The sequence below is a fragment of the Leuresthes tenuis genome, unplaced genomic scaffold (assembly GCF_036924035.1).
Source record: "Leuresthes tenuis unplaced genomic scaffold, fLeuTen1.0.hap1 SCAF_8, whole genome shotgun sequence".
Lineage (NCBI taxonomy): Eukaryota > Metazoa > Chordata > Actinopteri > Atheriniformes > Atherinopsidae > Leuresthes > Leuresthes tenuis.
The window spans coordinates 20,885,805-20,905,199 of record NW_027325362.1 but is presented as its reverse complement, the minus strand read 5'-3'; the positions used below and the strand labels follow the sequence as shown (position 1 = coordinate 20,905,199).

Genomic DNA, 19,395 nt, shown 5'->3' with positions numbered 1-19,395 from the left:
GTCTTGTGTCTTATCTTTAAAATCATTGTTCCTTTCAAATGGCAAGTCCCCAAACTATTACTATACAAGGACATCCTGCACTTGCTGTCAAGGGAGCCATCACAGACGGAACAAGGTTGTTCCACTTGTGTGCCTCTGCGATGCTGCATACCAGAGGGAGACTGGGTGTGAGGAGTAAAAAACAGATAAAACAACTTAAGTGTCTCGATTTACGTGAGGAAACAGAGAGCTAAACAGAATGAGGCAATGCCTGGTCATTGTTCTTTTTTGCATTGTCTTACATTAATCTGTATAATGTTTTACATTATTACAGGTTTTTACCACCCACGTTTCAGAGGATATAACTCAAACACTAAACTTTATAATTGTTCATGTCGATGCACATGAATACATTTAAAAAGCTTTTTTCATGTTTCTAAAATGGTAAAGCACCAGTCACCTTTATCTTTTAAGAATATGACTTGTGGCTTTCCTGTTGTCAAAACAAGGTGTTTCCTGTACCTTCACAGCCAGCTTACTTTGTCTTGTTTCTGTACTATGCTTTGGCTTTAAGCAGTGGTAGAAGAATAATTAATTCACCTCAGTAAATGTACCAATACCATCAAAATCTCCAATGGGAAATCCTACCTCAGTAAAAGCACATAGTCTTAGCAGACAAATGTAGAAAAAATCTTCAAGAGAAATGGCTGACGCATCAGTTTGTAAGCAGCACGTTAGTACAGTAGAGGTGGAACAAGTCTGAAGTAGCCTACATGCAGTTTTTTTAGAAACAGGGAAGTCAGATAAATCTGAGCAGTCATGAGATGAAGATCACAACAGGAAAAAAAATGTAGTGGAATGTTGTATTATTTGGGCATTTAAAAGAGTGGAACCATGTGAGAAGTTCGGAGAACATTTCCATCTCAGTGTTGATCTCAACTGCACATCTGTTGTTGCTTAAAAGTAACCAGTAACAAACGACTATAAGGGAAAATACTGAATGAAAGTATAAAATGGCAAAAAAAGTAAGTCAGAATTGTTATGAGGCACAGGACATGAGTAATACTTTGTGTTATTACTTTGCACCACTGGGCTTACTGTACGGCAGACTTGATGACCAGATGCCCAAGATCCCCACAAAAGACCAAAGGAGAGCTGTGCATCAGATGTGACACTCTCCAGTTCACACATCTCTCCACAGTTTACAACAACATGATAAGACACATGTATGACCCTTTGTACACATTACAGCTTTCTCGTGCATGAATGAAAAACAACCCCCAAAAAACATGCAATAATTTCCCTTCATTCAACATCAAAGCCTTCAGTAATTTGAAAAAAAAGAAGTTGAGATAAATATTTTTACATCGGATCGAATATGCTGTTCATGCATCTTACCGACAGCGGTGGTGTGCCGTCATCCTCCACAGTGACAGTGAGGCGATACTCTTGCTGGCGCTCGCGATCGGGAGGGGCTGGTCGTGTCACCATCTCTCCGGTCACGCGGTCCATGCGGAAGGTCAGGTCCTGGTTTCCGGCTGTGATGTAGTAAAACAGCATGGCATTGGGACCGATGTCTCGGTCAGAAGCCATCACACGCAGGACTGATGTCCCTCCTCCAACATTCTGCAAAATGCATGAAAAATGAGGCCTTGTTATCAGTGTCTGTAGTAGATTAAAAGCATATACTGTCAGAATAATAACTATCATTATTAAATGGACGTCACAACCCTGCAAGCTAAAGCATCCCTACCTCGCTTACGCTGACGTTGTAGCCCCTCTGACTTTCAATCACAGGTGCATTATCATTGATATCCAGGATGTTGATGGTGAGTGAGTGGTCTGTATGTCTGGCAGGTGAGCCATTGTCAGTGGCGCGTACCTGAAACAAAACAGAGGAACTGATGCCTATAAGGATGTAGACCTCACATAGAGGACAGACAAACAAACAAAAAAATAAATATATAAATGAATGTGCCTTTGATACGTGGTTAGAAAAATTGTTGTTGTGTAATGAAGCCCTTATGCTTTCTTTCATGTGAACATTTTGACATCTTTCACATGTTTATGTGTTTGGATCCATCCTAAACCTTAAAAAATGGGTCAAAGTGTATAATGTGACAGTAAAAGTGCTATAAAGCCATGGGCTATAATTATGGTACCTGATGAAAATCTGCCCTAACTACATATGAATTGCTGGCTTACCTTAAGTAAGTAGCGGTCTACTGACTCTCTGTCCAGAGGAGCATTGACATAAATCTCTCCATAGCTGTTGTTCACCGTCTTGATCTTGAACACATCCTCCATGTTGCCTGCCACCAGAGTGAAATTGACCTGTGAGAAAGTAATAAGCCAAAATTAGAGAAAGAGTAGATTATACTAAATAATACATTACTGTCATGTAAAACTTTTATCACAAACTTACCCAAATTGTACAAATGATCTAATGGCTGTGTTTCCCACAGAACATTTAATGATTTGAAGAGAAAATTCAGTAATTGGAACTGGGCAAGCTAAATCTAATCTTTCTGGAAACTGAATATTTTTTTCCTCAATTAGTTTCACATTTTAGTGATTATTTATGAAAATATGTACATTGGCATTTCCATTCTGGCACCACTTTTACAGGCCAGTTGCTGACAGATCTGACAAATTCTGTTCTTTATAATTAACAACTGAAAAGTAGTTATAATGTTAGAAATAGCCTGTATATTCATCCATATTTGTGTGCTCATAGAAAGTATGACTGCACATGCTAAACTGATGAGACCCATCCAGAGCAAGCGCATATTTGCGTTTTTGCACCCCTAAACTAAAGAGTTTAATTAAAAAATTGGGGTGACGAGATTTTGAAACATTGTTTTATTTCACACAGAATAGCAAATATGAGAGACAGGAGGTGTCTGGCTTGTTGAGAGTACGTTAAAAGTGTTTTGAAACCACACATTGAGCAACAATATGTGGCAATCTGCACGTCCAGAATGTATGAGTTAGCATATGAGAAACTAAAGTGATCTTAGTTTGACGTATTGTACTCCAGACTGCTGACGTGAATAAAAAGCAATGATGTCACATTAAAAGGTGCACAAACTAAAAAAAAGTCAAATTTGTGTTCTATTTGAGAAGTCAGGAGACCTCCCTCACTTAGGGCATAGTACGTTATTTAAATCTGTGGCACTATTTCAACAGCATATTCTGTTTTGTGCCACAAGTATTGTAAGGTGGTATAATGGAGGTCCTGTCTAATGAACACAAATTACAATGTGCTGTAGAGGCCTACCATATATCTAATGTTGTTATATGCAGTAACTCTCAGTAGTGAAATGAGTTCTTGCAGAATCACATACAGAAAACTGCAGACATCAAAGACACATAGTTGTTCTTATCATACTAATTTGTCTGGAGAATTTCATAATATTTAATATTGTAAATTATGTAATATTGAAACTTATTCTTAAAATAAACTATACAAGTGTTGGCAGCAATTGCCCTCTTTATACACCTTCTTTTCCAATTTTCAAGTCAGTTTAAATCAGTTAATTTATAAAGCGCCAATTATTACATCTCAAGACAGGAGAGGCACAATACAAGTCCAATTCAGTGTAGTAAAATCCAACTCAATCTACCAACTGCACACACTGATAAACAGTGCATGTGCAGCGGTTGGACTGAAATATGTTCTTAAAGCACAAAGCATTTTGACTACTATCTAGGAGTATAGTGACAAGAGATCAGAGCCTCATGCACAACCTCTGATATTGACACTTCAGAGAACCCTTGTGTATTTTACATGTGGAAAGTATACCACTGGTGCAACTCAATAAAAGTGTTTAGGTAAACCATGCAAACTATGTTCTTCCATCTGTCTTTATCCTCACCAGTCCGTTTGATCCAGCATCTCTGTCCCTTCCCAGCACCACAGACACTTTTTTCCCCTTGGGTGTGTTTTCTGGGATGCTCACAGAAGTATCAGATGTAATGTCAAACTCTGGACTGTTGTCATTTTCATCCAAAATAGTGATGGACACCTGTGAAGAAGTAAGATCATTGGTAGGCTCTACTACAGTTTAAAAGAATGATACTTACTGTTAACATGACAACCAGTTGAGCCAACAAACCAAAAAACACATGATATACACCTTGCATACCACAGATGAAAACACATTTAATGTCGTACTAATGTTGCAAGATCGAATGGCAAGTCTTACCTTCTACAGTTCCAACGAAAGATGCAATAATTAAAAGAGGAATGCCATTAAGTTTCTACAACAGAATGGACACAACATATACAATAATAAATTCAAAAACACCAAATTAATTTTGAAGGTTAGGGCTTAAATAGCAACATTTCCAATGAAATGACATACCACAGTGGAGTCCTTTTTAGGTCCTCCATCATCAGCTACAACAGTCAGGGTGTAAAAATCCCCCCTCTCTCTGTCCAGCAGACCTGTTACTGTGATGCGGCCCTGAAACACCACACACCCAGCACATACCTTTATCCTCCATTCCTTACAAGATGGAAATTCACAGACAGAGCGCAAAGGCATAAGCACAGAAAGACTAACAAGTTATCAAATCAACAAAAAAAAAATCCCCATTTCTCATTTATGAAAGGACTCAAATGACTTCAAAGAATACAAACTCTTTGATCAGTTACAGTCATGCTGGAACAAGATTGCTGGCTCAAATCACAGAAGGAAAGCTATTATGGAATCATGGTGTGGCTAATGGGCGAGAGATGTCAGACAGAAGGTGGGTATATTCTTTGAAGTACACGGAAAAGAACCATGAAAATTGTGCTTACATGATCAGTGGCCTTTACTCCACTGATCCCTCACTCACCGTGACACTGTCTATTTTGAAGAGGGCCAGGGCTGCAGGTGATGTATCAGGGTCAAAGCGATAAGTCAACTGGTTCAAGTTGTCAGCAGACTGGGCCTGCACCTGAACCACCTCTGTCCCCGTGGCGATGTTCTCCCGAAGTGAGGCCTCATAGCCAGCGGAGAAGAAGGCAACAGCCTCGTCCAGCTCATTAAGTAATGTGACATAGACAGTGCAGAAGCCTTGGTGAAAAGGTGGAGCCTGGTCAGTGGCTGAGACATTCATGAGGTAGGTGGTCTTGGTCTCATAGTCCAAGTAGTCGACAGTGGTGACCAGACCAGTGCTTACATCCACCTCAAACTTGCGGTCTGAGCCAGACACAAGGGCATAGGCAACAGCTCCACCATCACCTGAACACGATGGAAGGGGAATATGCTTACAGTCAAAAATGATAAGAAAAAGTTGGCTTTCTAATTATTCTAAGAGTTTTGAATAATTACATGTGATCATTCAATTCAAAACTGTTGCAGAAGAACTATAGTGACAAGTTCTTAAAATGTACTCTTTATCTAACTCAACTGTCAACATTTGTCAGGTGGTTATGTTGTGTTCATTTCAGTTTCAGGTCTGCTCTGATGTTTTGGAAAATGCATAACCCAGCACCAGATGCGTCACAAAGTGTCTAAGCAACACTTTACAAATAGGAAGTGAGTAGAGGAAGTCTGAACTATGAAGGAGAAGTAGAAATTTAAATGGCAGTCACAAAAAAGGCAATGTTTTTGACAAACCAGAATGACATAATTTAGTAGAAAAAAAAGAAAAAGAAAGAAAAAAAGCGCTATCGTATTCTCAATTGGAGCAGCGCACTCTAGTGTCAGGGTTGATGATCTACAAACTGTTGTCCCCGCCAGCAGAGCAGAAGTGCAACGTCCAAAGCCACTCTTTATCTATTTATAAAGAGTGTTCTCTTCAGGGGAAAAGAACAAGAAGAAACTGAAGTTAAACTCAGCTGCTCTTTCTGATAGATCTGAGAGTGAACTCACCGGTGTCAGGGTCTGTGGCACGCACCACAATCACAGAGGTGCCGATGCCAGCAGTCTCTCTCAGGCCCAGGCGGTTGTACTGTTGCTGGGTAAATACAGGTACCTCATCATTGGCATCGTCAACATATATGATCACCTAAAGGAGAGGACATTTATGTTTTTCATATCAACTTTGAGAAAAGCAGTTTTAGGAAAAGTGATTAGTGCTTCTTAAACTCATCAAGCAACAGGACCTCCTACATATGGTCCAAATCTGGATTTTAGTCCAGATTTCTAGGCTAAATATCATATAAGGTTCACAGGACAGACCATTTTCCTTATATGGGTCATGATCTAGAGTTATAAAAAACTGCTTTGCTTTTTTATTCATACCATACATTAACATACACATATTCAAGTATCTTCCCTGTGTTTATTCCACTCCAGCTACTCGCTTCATTCTCACCCTCACAGCGCTCCTCATGCTGCCTTCATCACTGTTGTAGGCCTCCACTTCCAACACATGGGAGCTGCTGGTTTCTCTGTCCAGAACCCTGAGGCCTCTTGTCAGAAGCCCGGTCTGTCTGTCTATGCTGAACAGATTGTTGCTGTTTCCTGTAGGCATGCATTTACAAACCCAAGCATACAACCAGAGACAACAAAACAAAGGGAATATGAGACTTCCATAAAAATTTTAGCAAAAATGTTTAATTTAGTCACTGGGTTTAGATCATGTCTCAATAAGTATGTGCCAAGCAGCTGATATATTTTCAGTTTCAGTTCCTACCAATGTAAATAGACCTGTTTAAAGAATCTGTCATTCCTGGAATTTTAACTTTTTGTAAAGATTCCCACCAGTTCTTTTAGACAATATGCTTGATACAGAATGAAACATCCAACCACCCTGATAAAAACAAAATGTTTTTATTAGAAAAAACACATGTGTTATGTAGAGTTATAATCTTCTGATTGAACATCTGTTTGGCCATAGTTTTCGTTGCAATAAAATGATGTGTGGGGACCATCTGGAAAAAAACTGGCGAACAGCAGCACTTACCAGTAAGGATCCTGTACAAAACTCTGCCATTCTCTCCCTGGTCTGCATCTGTGGCTTGAACCTGCACAGACAAACACAAGCAACAAATCTGTGGTTTCTTAAAATACCTATACAAGGAAATGCAATTACATGCAAATGTAAAAAATCTGGCAATATAAAGGGGAAAAGCTATAAAGAAGATATCCCATTATGAAAGCTTATGCTAAAATAATCCAACTTTGGAGCCATTTACTTGTAAATATGATGTCCAGTGCTGTTCTTGTGTCTTTACTCTAGCATAATATGCAATGCTTTTAATATGGATTTTTACTGCTTGTATGGTTTTCTAAAAACAGAGGAACAAATCAGTACATTTTTTATGCACCCCACATTCACTAGTGCCAAGTGTCTTGTTGCCACAACAACCCCATCGTAGCTTGGCAGTGGGAACCTCTCTCTCCCTGTTGCAGGCAGATAGCCAGAAGCACCCAAAAACCCCAGTCCCTGCACAGACTGCACAGCTCTGCACCATAAACAGATTAATAGTGAGCATGCTGGGCTGCTGGTGAATGGTCCGTGTCATCAGAGTGACTTCTGAATCCAGAGAGGCGGCACAACTGCTGGCACTGGATGAGGCTGACTTCATGTCACATCCCGCTTCTCAGTGGATGTGTCAAAGTCTTTAAAGGTGGCTACAAAGTGCATATTCAACAGCATACAGATACACACATTCAAGGCTTTACAACACACGTGGCTGTGCACTCAGGTATGCACAACTACAGACGCATGCCCTCCTAAAGTCTTGCCCTGTGTGTCCTGCTTTGCTCTTTCCCGCTCCCTCTGTGAGGAGGGGCCCAACTTCAGTCTCATTAGCTTTATAAAGAGATGTGGAGAGGAGAGGAGAAAGAGGACGACAGAGGAGGGGGAGAAGGGAGGAGAAAGACGCTGGGGGGTCAGATTGGTGGGTGATGAATAGGGTATTACACAGTGGAATGAACCACTTAGGTAATAAAAGGGGGTGTATAAAATACAAGTTTATGTTCCTGAGCCAGATGTAAGTGTGTTGTTGTGAAGTGTAAGCATAGAGATTTTTTGCAAAGCCTCAGTGTGGCTCAAAAAAATTTATTTGTTGCCCATGGCTCTCTGCCATTAAGGTAACAGTGAGATTTTAGAACTATTATGCAGTTACCCACATTTTACCCCCTTTTCTTTTTTGTCCCCCCTCCTCCGTCCTACTGTTTCCCTCTCTGTTTCTGGGAAAGCAGCAGTTTAAGGCGGAAAAACAAGTGTGTGGATGAACGAAACAGGTCTGACCTCAGTTACAGGAACTAAGCAAGGCGCTGTTACAGAGTCTCCAGTGTGTGGGTGTGAGTATATTCTAGAAGGAGTTTATTTCATTTTACGAAAAGTCATTGTAAAGCTTGCTAATTTGCTTGGCATGTGCTCAAACAGATAGACATAAGGAGATGCAAAATGAAGAGTATGACATACCCTAAAAATGATTAAAAAAATTTTCAAAAGATACAATACGTAAAAAAACATGCTAAGAAATTATTGAAGAACTTGAAAATGTACAGCTGGTCAGAGTTAATAACTGTGAACAGGTAAGTATAAGTGTGCTTATGAAGAAGTGAAGGAGTTTCACTGTCTTAAAACTAGCTGAGCAGCCAGATCTGAAAGAATAACAATGTGGGATGAAGAAGACGAAGAGTACCTTAAGCTGCCAAGTTTAAGAACAGCTTGCCTAATCATGAATATGTGCAAACTACAGCATGAGTGGCTGAAAGAGAAAGTTGGAGTTTTGAATGGCCTTGTGTTAATATGGGTGTGTGTGCCATACATGCTCGGAGGAGCTGACTAATGAACTGACTCTCTAACGAGCCTTTCCACTGGCCTTTTCACAGCTTTCCTGGCATTTGGTCTTAAAAATAATTTCACGTCCCAATGTGTTTCCCTTAAACCGATAAGCCATGCTTTGTCTCCGCTGAATTAAGGACGATGACATTTACAAATGTTACCATGCTGAAGATGGGGGCGCACAGAATGAGAGGGGGGATAATTGGAGACTGGGATAGAAGGGGTGGGCACTTTGCATTTTATGGGGGGCTCTTTAATAAACCCAATTTGTTTTACATTGAAGAAAGCCTGTCAAGCATTGACTGTTTTGTAGTCCTTGATTTAATAGCTACATAATTGTTGCAAATGCCAAACAGTCACCTCATCAGCATGTGCATGCAGGAGTTTCTATACCTATGCAAATATACATATTTGGGCATGTGTGTTTATGTGTATTAAAAATTTTAGAACAAACCTCCAAATGAACCTTCTTAGCTTGGTTAGGCTTGGTTAGTGAGGGAAAAGCCTGCATCAAGAGAGCTACTAGGGCACTTTGATAAAGGCAGGCACACACGCATGCGCACGCACACATACACATGCATACACACCATCCCTAAAACATCCTGATAAGAAATCTTGCTTTCTTTATCCAGGGCTGAGACAACATGAACGCCACTGAACCCAGCTCCAACGTCACTTCTCACACAGAAAACACGACTGTTCTCAGCCTGATAACCACCACCATCTCTCCCACCGTCCTACAGCCTCCATCCTATCCGTTGGACATCCACGACCCAGAATTCACAATCATGGTGGTGCTGGGCTTATCATTGCTGCTGGCTGGGCTGGCAGCCTTCCTGGCAGTGTGTCGGCGCTCTGAACAGGACGGGGACTTTGAGGCAAGCTGTGGTCCAGGAGAGAGTTTGACTCGTGGAAGAAACTTGTCCAGTGAGCCCCAGCTAAAGGTGTGGAAGAGGTTGGGCTCATACCGGCGCTCGTACAACCTCTCCTTCAGACGACCGCCTCAACGCAGGCCGCAGCAGCATGACAGAACACATACATCCCTGTCCCCAGCCTTACCGACACCGCATCCAGAGGCCAGAGTGGAGCCACACCTCACTAAGCCCTGCCTGTTTGACTATGTTACTGAAATCTGATTTGAGGACAGGCTGGGGATTGACTGTCTGTCCCTCTGACGTGACACACTGTATAACTCTCTACTTCATAGCTGCTGCAGCAAAAGAGTCTAATTCTGACTGTAAAGAATGTTTTTTTTTTTCAGTATTTGTTTTAATATTCTTTGGATTCAGAGTGAAAGAGGTTTGTAACAAAATGCTTTAAAAGTACTTGAATAGATGGTGTTTGTCACAGCTGTGAGCTATAATCATTATAATTGAATCCATCTGTGACTAAATCTGAGCACAGTGAAAAATGATTTAAATATTTTTATCAAGACACTTGAACAAGCAATATTTGACTTTCATGCCTTGACTTAAGCCTCAAAGGGAAGTTGAGTCTATATGATGATTTGGAAATTATTTTTTAAATTTTCACCTGTCATACTCAAAATCTGGCGACAACATAATCATTCAGCTTCACACTGCTGATTGCTCTGTTGCTGGAAACCCCATCCATCTGGCAATTCAGGTGCATTATGACAAACACCTGAAAATTCTAAGTTTGGTTTTGTGCAGGTCTAAAAAACAATTCAAGCAAATTCAAGCAAGATATATGCAACCTGAGCCAAAAAACACAGAGCACCCTGTAAATGATTCACTAAGTCTTAAAGGAATAAAATTGATTTGGAAAATGCTGTTCTGTTTCTACCTGAAGGATGCTTGTTCCACGGGGCACGGTTTCCAGAATGCTGGTCTCGTAGCTGTTCTGAAGGAAAATGGGCCTGTTGTCGTTAACATCTTGCACCTCAACAAATACAGTAGCAGTTCCTGTCCTTCGGCTGCCTGCTGGACCGTTGTCTATGTAAAAAGAGAAACACATTCACAAACCTATCAATGGTTCATTCAGATTTTAAGGATGTCCTCAAAGCAACTGAAACAGCAATTGTGTGTGTATGGTGGGTATACTACAGACCATGAACATAAATAATAGGCAGTTGTAGCTCGGAAGCGAGAACAAAAACAAGCAAGGGACATTATCCCCCCAAAGCTACCCATATATCGAACCTGCAGCTGCCCAATGCACACTTTGTGTTCATGTTGGCTGCCTCAAGCGTGTGTGCTTTAGTTTTTTTTTTCCTGTGCAAACATTAAAGAGTTCTTCTGATATAGTAATATTTGCATAAGAAGAATTCAATGTAATCTAATAATCAGAAAATATACAGCATAATCCAGCAGAAAACAGTAAGACTAGAACATTGGTGGCTCATCAAAATTTGGGAAATTTCCATTTTCTTGTAAATTCGGACCATATGTGTAATTCAATTTCTTTCATATTCTCTGTGCCTTTTTTCCCCATGTTGCTGAATGTGGCGGGGTGGTGTGGTGGTTAGCACCGCTGCTTCACAGCAATCCCAGCTGGACTCCTTGTTTATGAGTGGGTTCTCTTGGGGTACACTGGCTTCCTCCCACCATAATGTTAATTGGTGACTCTAAAATTGACTCTAGGAGTGAGTGTATGCATGGATTGTTTGTCTTGTTAGTCTCTGTGTGGCCCTGCGACGGGGCTGGCGACCTGTCCAGGGTGTACCCTGCCTCTCGTCCAATGACAGCTGGTAAGGCTCCAGCCCCCCCGCGACCCTGAGTTGGATAAAGTGGACATAGAACATGGATGGATGATGTCTGTGGCCCCCTCAGCATAAGATGTCCTGACTCAGTGGTTTCCAAAACAGGAAAACCTCAGACTTTTTGTTCTTTTTTCCCAGACGGGAACAAAGGCAGTTGAGCAACAGTCTGAAATCACTGCGGCTCTGACGGCAGCTTTTTTTTTTCATTTCTCAGATAGAGAACTATGATGAAAACTTAAAAAAATGTTATGTAAAATGAAAGTACAGATTATAAAGTTTGTTATTTATAAAAGATGTAAAATTTAGGACACACCTATAGCCTCTATGACCAGAGTGTATGCTGCCTGGGTCTCTCTGTCTAGGCTGACTACTGTCTTGACAATGCCATCTCTGAAGCCCACGCTGAATTTACCATCTTGGTTACCATCTAAAAATACAAACCACAAAACATATTTCCAAATTAAATTACAGTATATGAAGAAAACACACCCGTTAATCGACATACAATAAAGTTACATATTACAAAAAAACATGCAAGAGAAGCTCACCACATACACAAACTTACATAGATATGGATGGATGGAAGGTACTGAAGTTGCACAATACAGTACAGTAGATCCAATAAATGTACAACACTGTAACCCAGCAACACTAAAACGCTTCCCACTGTGACCTCTGACCTGTGATGAAGTAGCTAAGTTCGGCGTTGAGACCAGCATCGTTGTCAGAGCAGCTGAGGCGCGCTACGATGTGGTCTCTAGGGACGCTCTCCTTCAGGGAAACATTGTACACACGGGGGTTGAAGGTGGGCGTCTCATCATTTACATCCAGAACTAACGCACATACACAAACACACAGACAAAAACACATGAGGACACACAAAGATGCACATGAGGACAAAAAGCAGCAGGGTGCTGTTGTAAGTAGAAAAACTTGTTAAGTAGGGGTCTGGTCTTTCTTGCTGAGGAGTACAGTTTTAGTAATTCTGTCTCATCTGTTCAATTTGGAAAATTCCCAAGGTACTCCTCTTCTATCATGTTCAAAGCATTTAGATCATTTCTTTTTCTTTTTTTTTACATCCCACCAGCAGGTGGTAGCATTTTTCTTAGATGTCAGTGGTTTACTGTCTGTCACAGTTAATTAGCTCTTCATTGAGAAATGATCCAGTCATACAGCTTGAAACTTGTACATTCACAGAGAGCCCAAGATAACAAAACCTAAGCCTCTCACCTGTGACAGTGAGGGTTGATGTAGAAGTACGAGGGAACTTCCCTGCATCGTATGCAATAATCCTTAAATGGTACTGTCCGATCTGCTCACGATCCAGAACTGCTGTGGAGGTGAGAATGCCAGTGGAGGTGTTCAGGTAGAAGTCAAGGCGAGGCATACCCATCTGTAATGCCATTGTAATCTGACCATTCTTATCCTCATCAGGGTCTTCCACCTGGACCTAAAACAGGATGATAATGGGGAGGGACGCAGAAGAACAGCAAAACATTAAAAAGAAAAGTTGCAAATTATGAAAACAAAAACAAACAAAATCGCATTTTTTTTCCTAACTAGATAGCAATGATAGAGTAGCTTTTTGACATATTTGAAACATCAAGTCAGACACTATCTAATAGTTACAATGTATATTTTCTTCTGTTTATTCAAAATGATCAATAATTAATCTGTAAATACATGATACAGTTGCTATGTATCCCTTAAAAAAAACTGTTTAAAAGAAAGTTTGCCATTCTTGCATGAATTGCCCTTACACATGAATATAAGTTAAATTTTTACCCTAAAAAACGAGGTGCCAATGGACAGTCCCTCTGGTACTTCAGCAACAAATGGTAGATTGAGGAAAGTTGGGTCGTTGTCATTGAGATCCAGCAAGTTCACAAATACTGTGGTGCTTGCTGATGCACGCAGTGGAGGTGTACCACCTACAGAGGGGGCCAGACAGACGTAAAAAAGGTGCACAGTACCATAGCTCATGGTCAAATAAGTCTATTAGTTAAAAAAGTCAGACAAGTTCGGCGATCAACATTTAACTTAAGACAAAAAGCTTAGAGAAAGGAATTGAAAGCTTACTATGCAAAATAAAGGCTCGATTTAAGCTTGCTCTGAGCACATACAAGAGCAAAATGACTTTAAACAACATGCGTACACACACACTACTCACGGTCAACAGCTGAGATGATAATAGTCCTCATAAGTACGGTGTCTCTAGGGTTTGAGCTTTCCCTGTCCAGAGTGACCCCACTGGTGCGGATCTTTCCTGTTCTGCTGTCGATGGTATAGAAAGGGTTTTCTGGATTGATACTGTATGCAACTGTCCCATTATCACCATTGTCAGGGTCCACTGCCAACACCTGGAATGGGATGGGAGAGAAAAACACAAAAATGATATTTTCACAAAAGAAGCTTTACTGTGTGCTTTACTTATCAAGCAAAAACTTAAGGCTTTGGGGACAGGAATGATTTATGACAGAAAATGGTAGAAGAGGGGGGAGAATGAGGCAATGAAGCAGGGAAGGAATAGGAATTGCAGAACTTGTAACAGTATTGATAATAAGAAAACCTCCTTCCCAGCCCTGAAACTTTTCCCATGCAAGCCCTTCCAACTGCTATATTTCATCAGGCATCTAAAAGAAAAATGGTAACAGCTTCTTTTTGACACAAAGTGGCGATGGTTGATGAATGCCTGAAGCCAGGGGCCCAGCTTAAACACTGGCTGATTTTTAAAGAGCTGATCAATTATTCAATGTGCTGGCAAAAAATGCTGGAAACTGGTTAATTGGTCATTAGAGGAACAAAGGATTTGTGGGTATTTAATTATTAAGAAGACGTGTTAGGCAGGCATCTTGAAGTCCCATTGATTTGCAACTGCTCTGACAAGGTAGGTGATATAAGTTGTAGAGAAGTGTCTGGACAAGGTTCATTCAACTAATCAATTCTGGGCCGGGCAGAGCACATTAAAAGATAGTGAGCAAATATATTAGCCTTGGATATTGAACTGTGGTTCTGGTTTGGCTGGAGAGCTTCAGAGAAGAGAATGATGTTTGGAAAGGAGATGCTTAAGGGAGTCTCACTGTGTGTTTGTGTGTGTATATTATGTGTGTTTGTGTCTTTGTGTGTGGGAGCTGTATGTAAGAGGCTGCAGCACTGATAGTAAGGTGATGTGAGTTTTAAGTGGGTTGATTCTTGCACTGGGCACAGCAGCCAAATTCATTGGCTCACTGGACATCTCCAGGAGGACTCAGCAGGTGGCTTCTTGTCACTATGGAAACACTGGCTAGAGAAGGGCTGCACTGGGGCCAATTACAGAGCTGTAAGCCTGGGTGGTCAGATTCATTGAAAAATGGTCAGAGGGGCAACAGCGTCTGTCCGCTGAGCACACAAAGTCACATACAGTATGCATCGCATCGTTGGATGCTCCCTGAACAAAGTCAGTTGAGGGATAGCTACAAAAGAGCATGAACAAGTGGTACATGTAGCAACATTTTAGCAGAGAAAGGCTTGTAGTTTTCACTTCTTTTGCCGCACTACTTCCCCATTTCGCTCTTTTACTCTGCAAAAGAGGTTCTCACTTCCTTTTCTGCCTAGCAGCTGAATAATTTGCAATGCATATGACTTCAGGCAACATTTTAATTAGCAATCAGACTGCCTTAATTACACTCAGTGACGCCTCTTTAATTAATGGACTATCAGAGCTTAATTACCAAACAACACATTGCCAAAGACACCAGCAGGACAATGAGGGAGATTTGGACTAATATCAGAGTTTACTTTGTGATGACCTGTGCAGTAATTCATTTTTATCCACTGATTATGAAGTGTGTAAACAGACTCATGACTCTCTCTTTTAGTTACAATATGGCTTCAATCCTAGACTGAACATAATTTTTTGCATTAAAACTAAATTCAAACCTTAATCACTCTGCTTTGAAACAAAAGTGTTATTAATCAAAACTTTTGAGAAGTCAAATGAATCAAGTTAACATACTGGATCAGAGCAGAACACCCTCCACTCCAAGAAACCAAAGTTTTTACACATCCTTGGGTACAGAAAATGGAGTCTCCACAGGTTAATTCTAATATTTAATATAACACCGGCTACGACAATTCCAGTGTGCATATTTGTTTTGTTATTTCTTTTTTTTCTACATCACTGATTATTACCATAAACTTATCAGTTAGATCATGTTCAACAGGTCAGACTAGCTGCACTCACAGAGATAACATCAGTGTTGATTGGACTCATCTCAACTACGTTGGCATTGTATGGCTCATCTTGCCACGCTGGGGTATTGTCATTGATGTCAAGTATGGTGATGTTCACCTGGGTGGGAGAGGAGAACACTTCATTGCAATGATACAGTACCAAGAACCTTTTGATGTGAAGTATGTAATGAAAGTCTTTTGGTTATTATAGTTTACCAATAAAAAAAGTCAACAATTGTTAAAAGTAAAAAATACGGTGAAGGTTCCAAATGCATCTTAGATTGAGATGTTTGAATATTTTTTGATCAATAAATTATGGAGCAGATACACTAACTCAGAAATAAGGCTTTATTAAGATCAGATCTTCAGTCAATTGATGGCTGGGAAGTTGTTACCGTGGCGATGCCAGTCTTCTGCTGTGGGCCAACTCCTCCATCCACAGCTCTGACTATTAGGATGAACTCTGACTTCTGCTCTCGGTCCAGCAAGGCTGTGGTGGTGATCTCTCCTAAAACACACACACAGCATCACACAAGTGAAAAAAAAGATCAACAAGCGAGATGCCGACAAGTCTAAGAGTCATTTTCACTATGAGCTGACAGCTAACAAAAAAAGTCAGATATCTCAAATATTAACTTGATGTAACAAGTTCTATAAACGCACACTTTTGCACATGTGCACACGTATACCTGAGCGTGAGTTGAGACGGAACTGAGAAGCGCCCTCCAGGGAGTAGATGAGCGAGGCCTGGCCAAACTCCCGCGAGGCGTCCAAATCAGTGGCATTCACAAGCAGCACAGTTGCCCCTGTAATGGAGAGGAGAGGCAAAGACGTAAATTGCAACTCACTGAGCTATGGAGGGGAAACATGAAGTCATGCTAAAAAGAGAAACAGTTTGTGATGATCCAGCTGCAGAGACAGACTGAAAAGAGTCACAGAGCTAATTTCTTTATCACCCTCATTTACAGGAACACTGACAGCATGGCAGTGAGTGGGTTTATGGATTAGTGGATTATCAGCTTGTTTGGCACAGCCAATATCAGGCACAGAGCTGATCAATACCCAGGCTGGGTAGCGGATGATACATGCCAGAGGCGGAGGGCTCGCCCTGAGCTCCGTTTTACAGCAGCAGCCTTAGGTCTCAAGCTCAGGGCCAAATACTTTAGACACATTCCCCTAAAGCTTAGCCTTCATCCAAGCTGCTCAGCTGAGTGCTCTTTTAAATATGGAGTGAAACAAACATGGTCGTCGCCTGCTGAAGCTCTGAGAGAGAATCGGGTGGTCAAATATCCCATTTCCCTCTAGCGACTGGAAAGTAATCTATTGTCTGGGAATAAAGAGCCTTCTGAATGTATGCAAGAGAATGAATATAACAGCCAGTGATTCTCCTTGAATAGTCAATATCCCACATTCTGACTGAGCATTTCAAAACATCATAGAAACAAAACAAATAACACAGAGCAGGTTAGAGGAAGGAAACAAAATAAAACATCAGAAACATACCCCCCGGGAGAGATAAACTGTTTGTTGAATATGCTAATAAAAAGACATTTCATACAAGAGGTGGCTGTTTCTGCTAAATATTGTGTCTGAGAGCTATATTAGCAGTGTAAACCCTAATTTGTATTCTAACAACTAAACTAACCCCAAATGCACGAGGTGACTCACCGGCTATGATGTTCTCTGGGATTTTGACAATGTAAGACTGCTTGCTGAACTCGGGGGGATTGTCATTTTCATCCTGGTGGAGATATAAACATAAACAACAGCTCAAGTCAATGTGCTAAACAATGACAAAATGCAAATTTGCTTAAAAAGAAAAGCTAAAAAGTGTCTGAGGCTGTCACTGCAAATTAGCACTAAGATTAACATGTTTGGAAATTAAGAGACTATGAAGCACAAAATGCTTTTTATAGTAAAAATGAAGTGTTTGTTTTTAGCTGATGATGCCTTTCTGGCTGGTTAAACTGAAATCTTCAGAAAACACTTTGTTTTGAGGCCTCAAACAGAAAATTGAAGTCATGCCGGCTTCTGTTTATGTCATCAGTCAGATGCAATGTTAAAACTATGAAAATATTCTATCAACTGCTGTGCACTGAAGCTAAAAGAATGACTATAACTTTTGAAGCACTTTAAAATTAGTCTTGGACTGGATGCAAAATAATATACGATCTGACGCAGAAACTAAATTGTTCGTAACATTATCTAATTCAAAGGGTAAACTGACAAGAATATATGACTATAACATGAAACAGTGTATGATTTAAAATGGATTCTATGGATAAAATTTCTCACAACCTCCCACTCATGAATAACGCTGAATTTCACACCAACACATGCAGTTGTGTGGCTATTCAGAGAGAAGCTCCCCACTGCGTGAGCTGCTGAGAAATGTTAACACTTAAACAACAGTCACTGATACCATTATCTATTTGGGCTCCGTGTTACACTGGTGCAAAGCATTGTGTGAGTGTGATGCTGCCAGCAACTGATAAACCCCTGTGGTGTGAGTCACAACACTGTAGGGGACAGAGAAAGATACAAAGACTGAGAATACTGAATTGTGCACATCCATCTATAGTTGGTTATAGCATTGTTTTTACACAGTATTTATTCCTCATGCAGGATATGTGTATATCTCTTTATACAGTCCTTGCATATCAAACAATATTGATCCATTCCTCTCTGCCTTTTATTCTTTCCAGAATAAAGAGTTGTATCCGTGATGGATGTCTGTCATAGGAAATGAGACTTTGGGAGCATGGACTGCTCAAGTGAACAGGAAATAAAGAAACAAATGTAGAAGATAACCATTTAAAATCACATAACCCTAAATGATTTGATGCAGTTTTTCTGATTAAAAATTATATTCTAATATTATACATATAATTCAGGTATTATAAAAAAAACAATGACAGAACCTCAGTATGAATAACTGAGACTGCATCCATTTAAGTTGTGACTACAAATAAAACACTTAACATAAGTCATGCTGTGAACCCAAACATATGTTTGATAATTGGAAGCGAAAAAGACAAACAAACAAAACAGTCAGGGTCAGAGCAAGTTTTTTTTAAAATTCATAACAAAAGAGAACTGGTACTTAACACTGAATGCAAATTAAATGCTATCAGGCTTCAGGAAAACATGCAGGGTGAACCAAGCAGTGATAGCGTGTTAAATTAGAACCAAGAACCTCTTCTTTTTTCTTTTATACATCAAAACATATCTGATCCGCTGAAAGTGTGAGTTGACAGCTGTGACTTTTTCCAGTTTTAAAATGAGACATGTTTCGATAAGAGCGACAAAAGCAAGCAAACTCAAGGCTCAGATATGTGCACAGACTGTGATAAAACTGCAAACAAAGCCTTAGTAAGACACACATCAAAAAGTATTAATAATAATTTACACTGTGAAGAAGTATTGAAACCCAATATGCATGTTAGAGACAAATGAACTAATCTACCATGGGCCAGCTGACACCTGTCATATAACTGACAAATATTTAAATAAATGAAAGGCAGCTTATTCTTCACTGAGTACAAATGGTTTAACACCTTCATCTCTTCATTTTCTCTTAATTTGTCTAACATCTGGAGGAATTTAAAGATCGAAGATTAGAGATTGTGCATTTCAACATCGACAGACTTTTCTGAGAAGAATGCACACACTAAATTATTTATTTTAAGAGTTCATTATAAAGAATCACAGTTTGAAAATGTTTCTTAATATCTAAAGTCCCA

The 19,395-nt window shown here is 40.2% G+C and overlaps 2 protein-coding genes across 2 annotated transcripts in view; both read right to left on the bottom strand.

The window, feature by feature from the left end:
• Positions 1-1,341: 1,341 nt before the first annotated feature.
• LOC140312503 (cadherin-23-like) lies at positions 1,342-4,074 on the bottom strand. Its single transcript, XM_072390299.1, has 5 exons — positions 4,066-4,074; positions 3,858-4,007; positions 2,185-2,313; positions 1,733-1,861; positions 1,342-1,605 (listed from the first exon to the last, which is right to left on the bottom strand). The coding sequence occupies exons 1-5, from the start codon at positions 4,072-4,074 to the stop codon at positions 1,342-1,344; spliced, it is 681 nt and encodes a 226-aa protein (XP_072246400.1).
• A 221-nt stretch (positions 4,075-4,295) lies between these two features.
• The window catches only part of LOC140312502 (cadherin-23-like), a 119,654-nt gene continuing 104,554 nt past the window's right edge, over positions 4,296-19,395 (bottom strand). The window contains exons 19-33 of the mRNA XM_072390298.1: positions 17,321-17,393; positions 16,342-16,458; positions 16,048-16,160; positions 15,663-15,770; positions 13,611-13,800; positions 13,226-13,371; positions 12,671-12,890; positions 12,121-12,273; positions 11,754-11,867; positions 10,525-10,673; positions 6,883-6,943; positions 6,292-6,440; positions 5,847-5,982; positions 4,825-5,213; positions 4,296-4,448 (exon numbers count right to left, since the gene is read on the bottom strand). Coding sequence (XP_072246399.1) covers positions 4,314-4,448; positions 4,825-5,213; positions 5,847-5,982; positions 6,292-6,440; positions 6,883-6,943; positions 10,525-10,673; positions 11,754-11,867; positions 12,121-12,273; positions 12,671-12,890; positions 13,226-13,371; positions 13,611-13,800; positions 15,663-15,770; positions 16,048-16,160; positions 16,342-16,458; positions 17,321-17,393 — 2,253 coding nt within the window. The 3' untranslated portion in view covers positions 4,296-4,313. The remainder of the gene's footprint in view (positions 4,449-4,824; positions 5,214-5,846; positions 5,983-6,291; positions 6,441-6,882; positions 6,944-10,524; positions 10,674-11,753; positions 11,868-12,120; positions 12,274-12,670; positions 12,891-13,225; positions 13,372-13,610; positions 13,801-15,662; positions 15,771-16,047; positions 16,161-16,341; positions 16,459-17,320; positions 17,394-19,395) is intronic.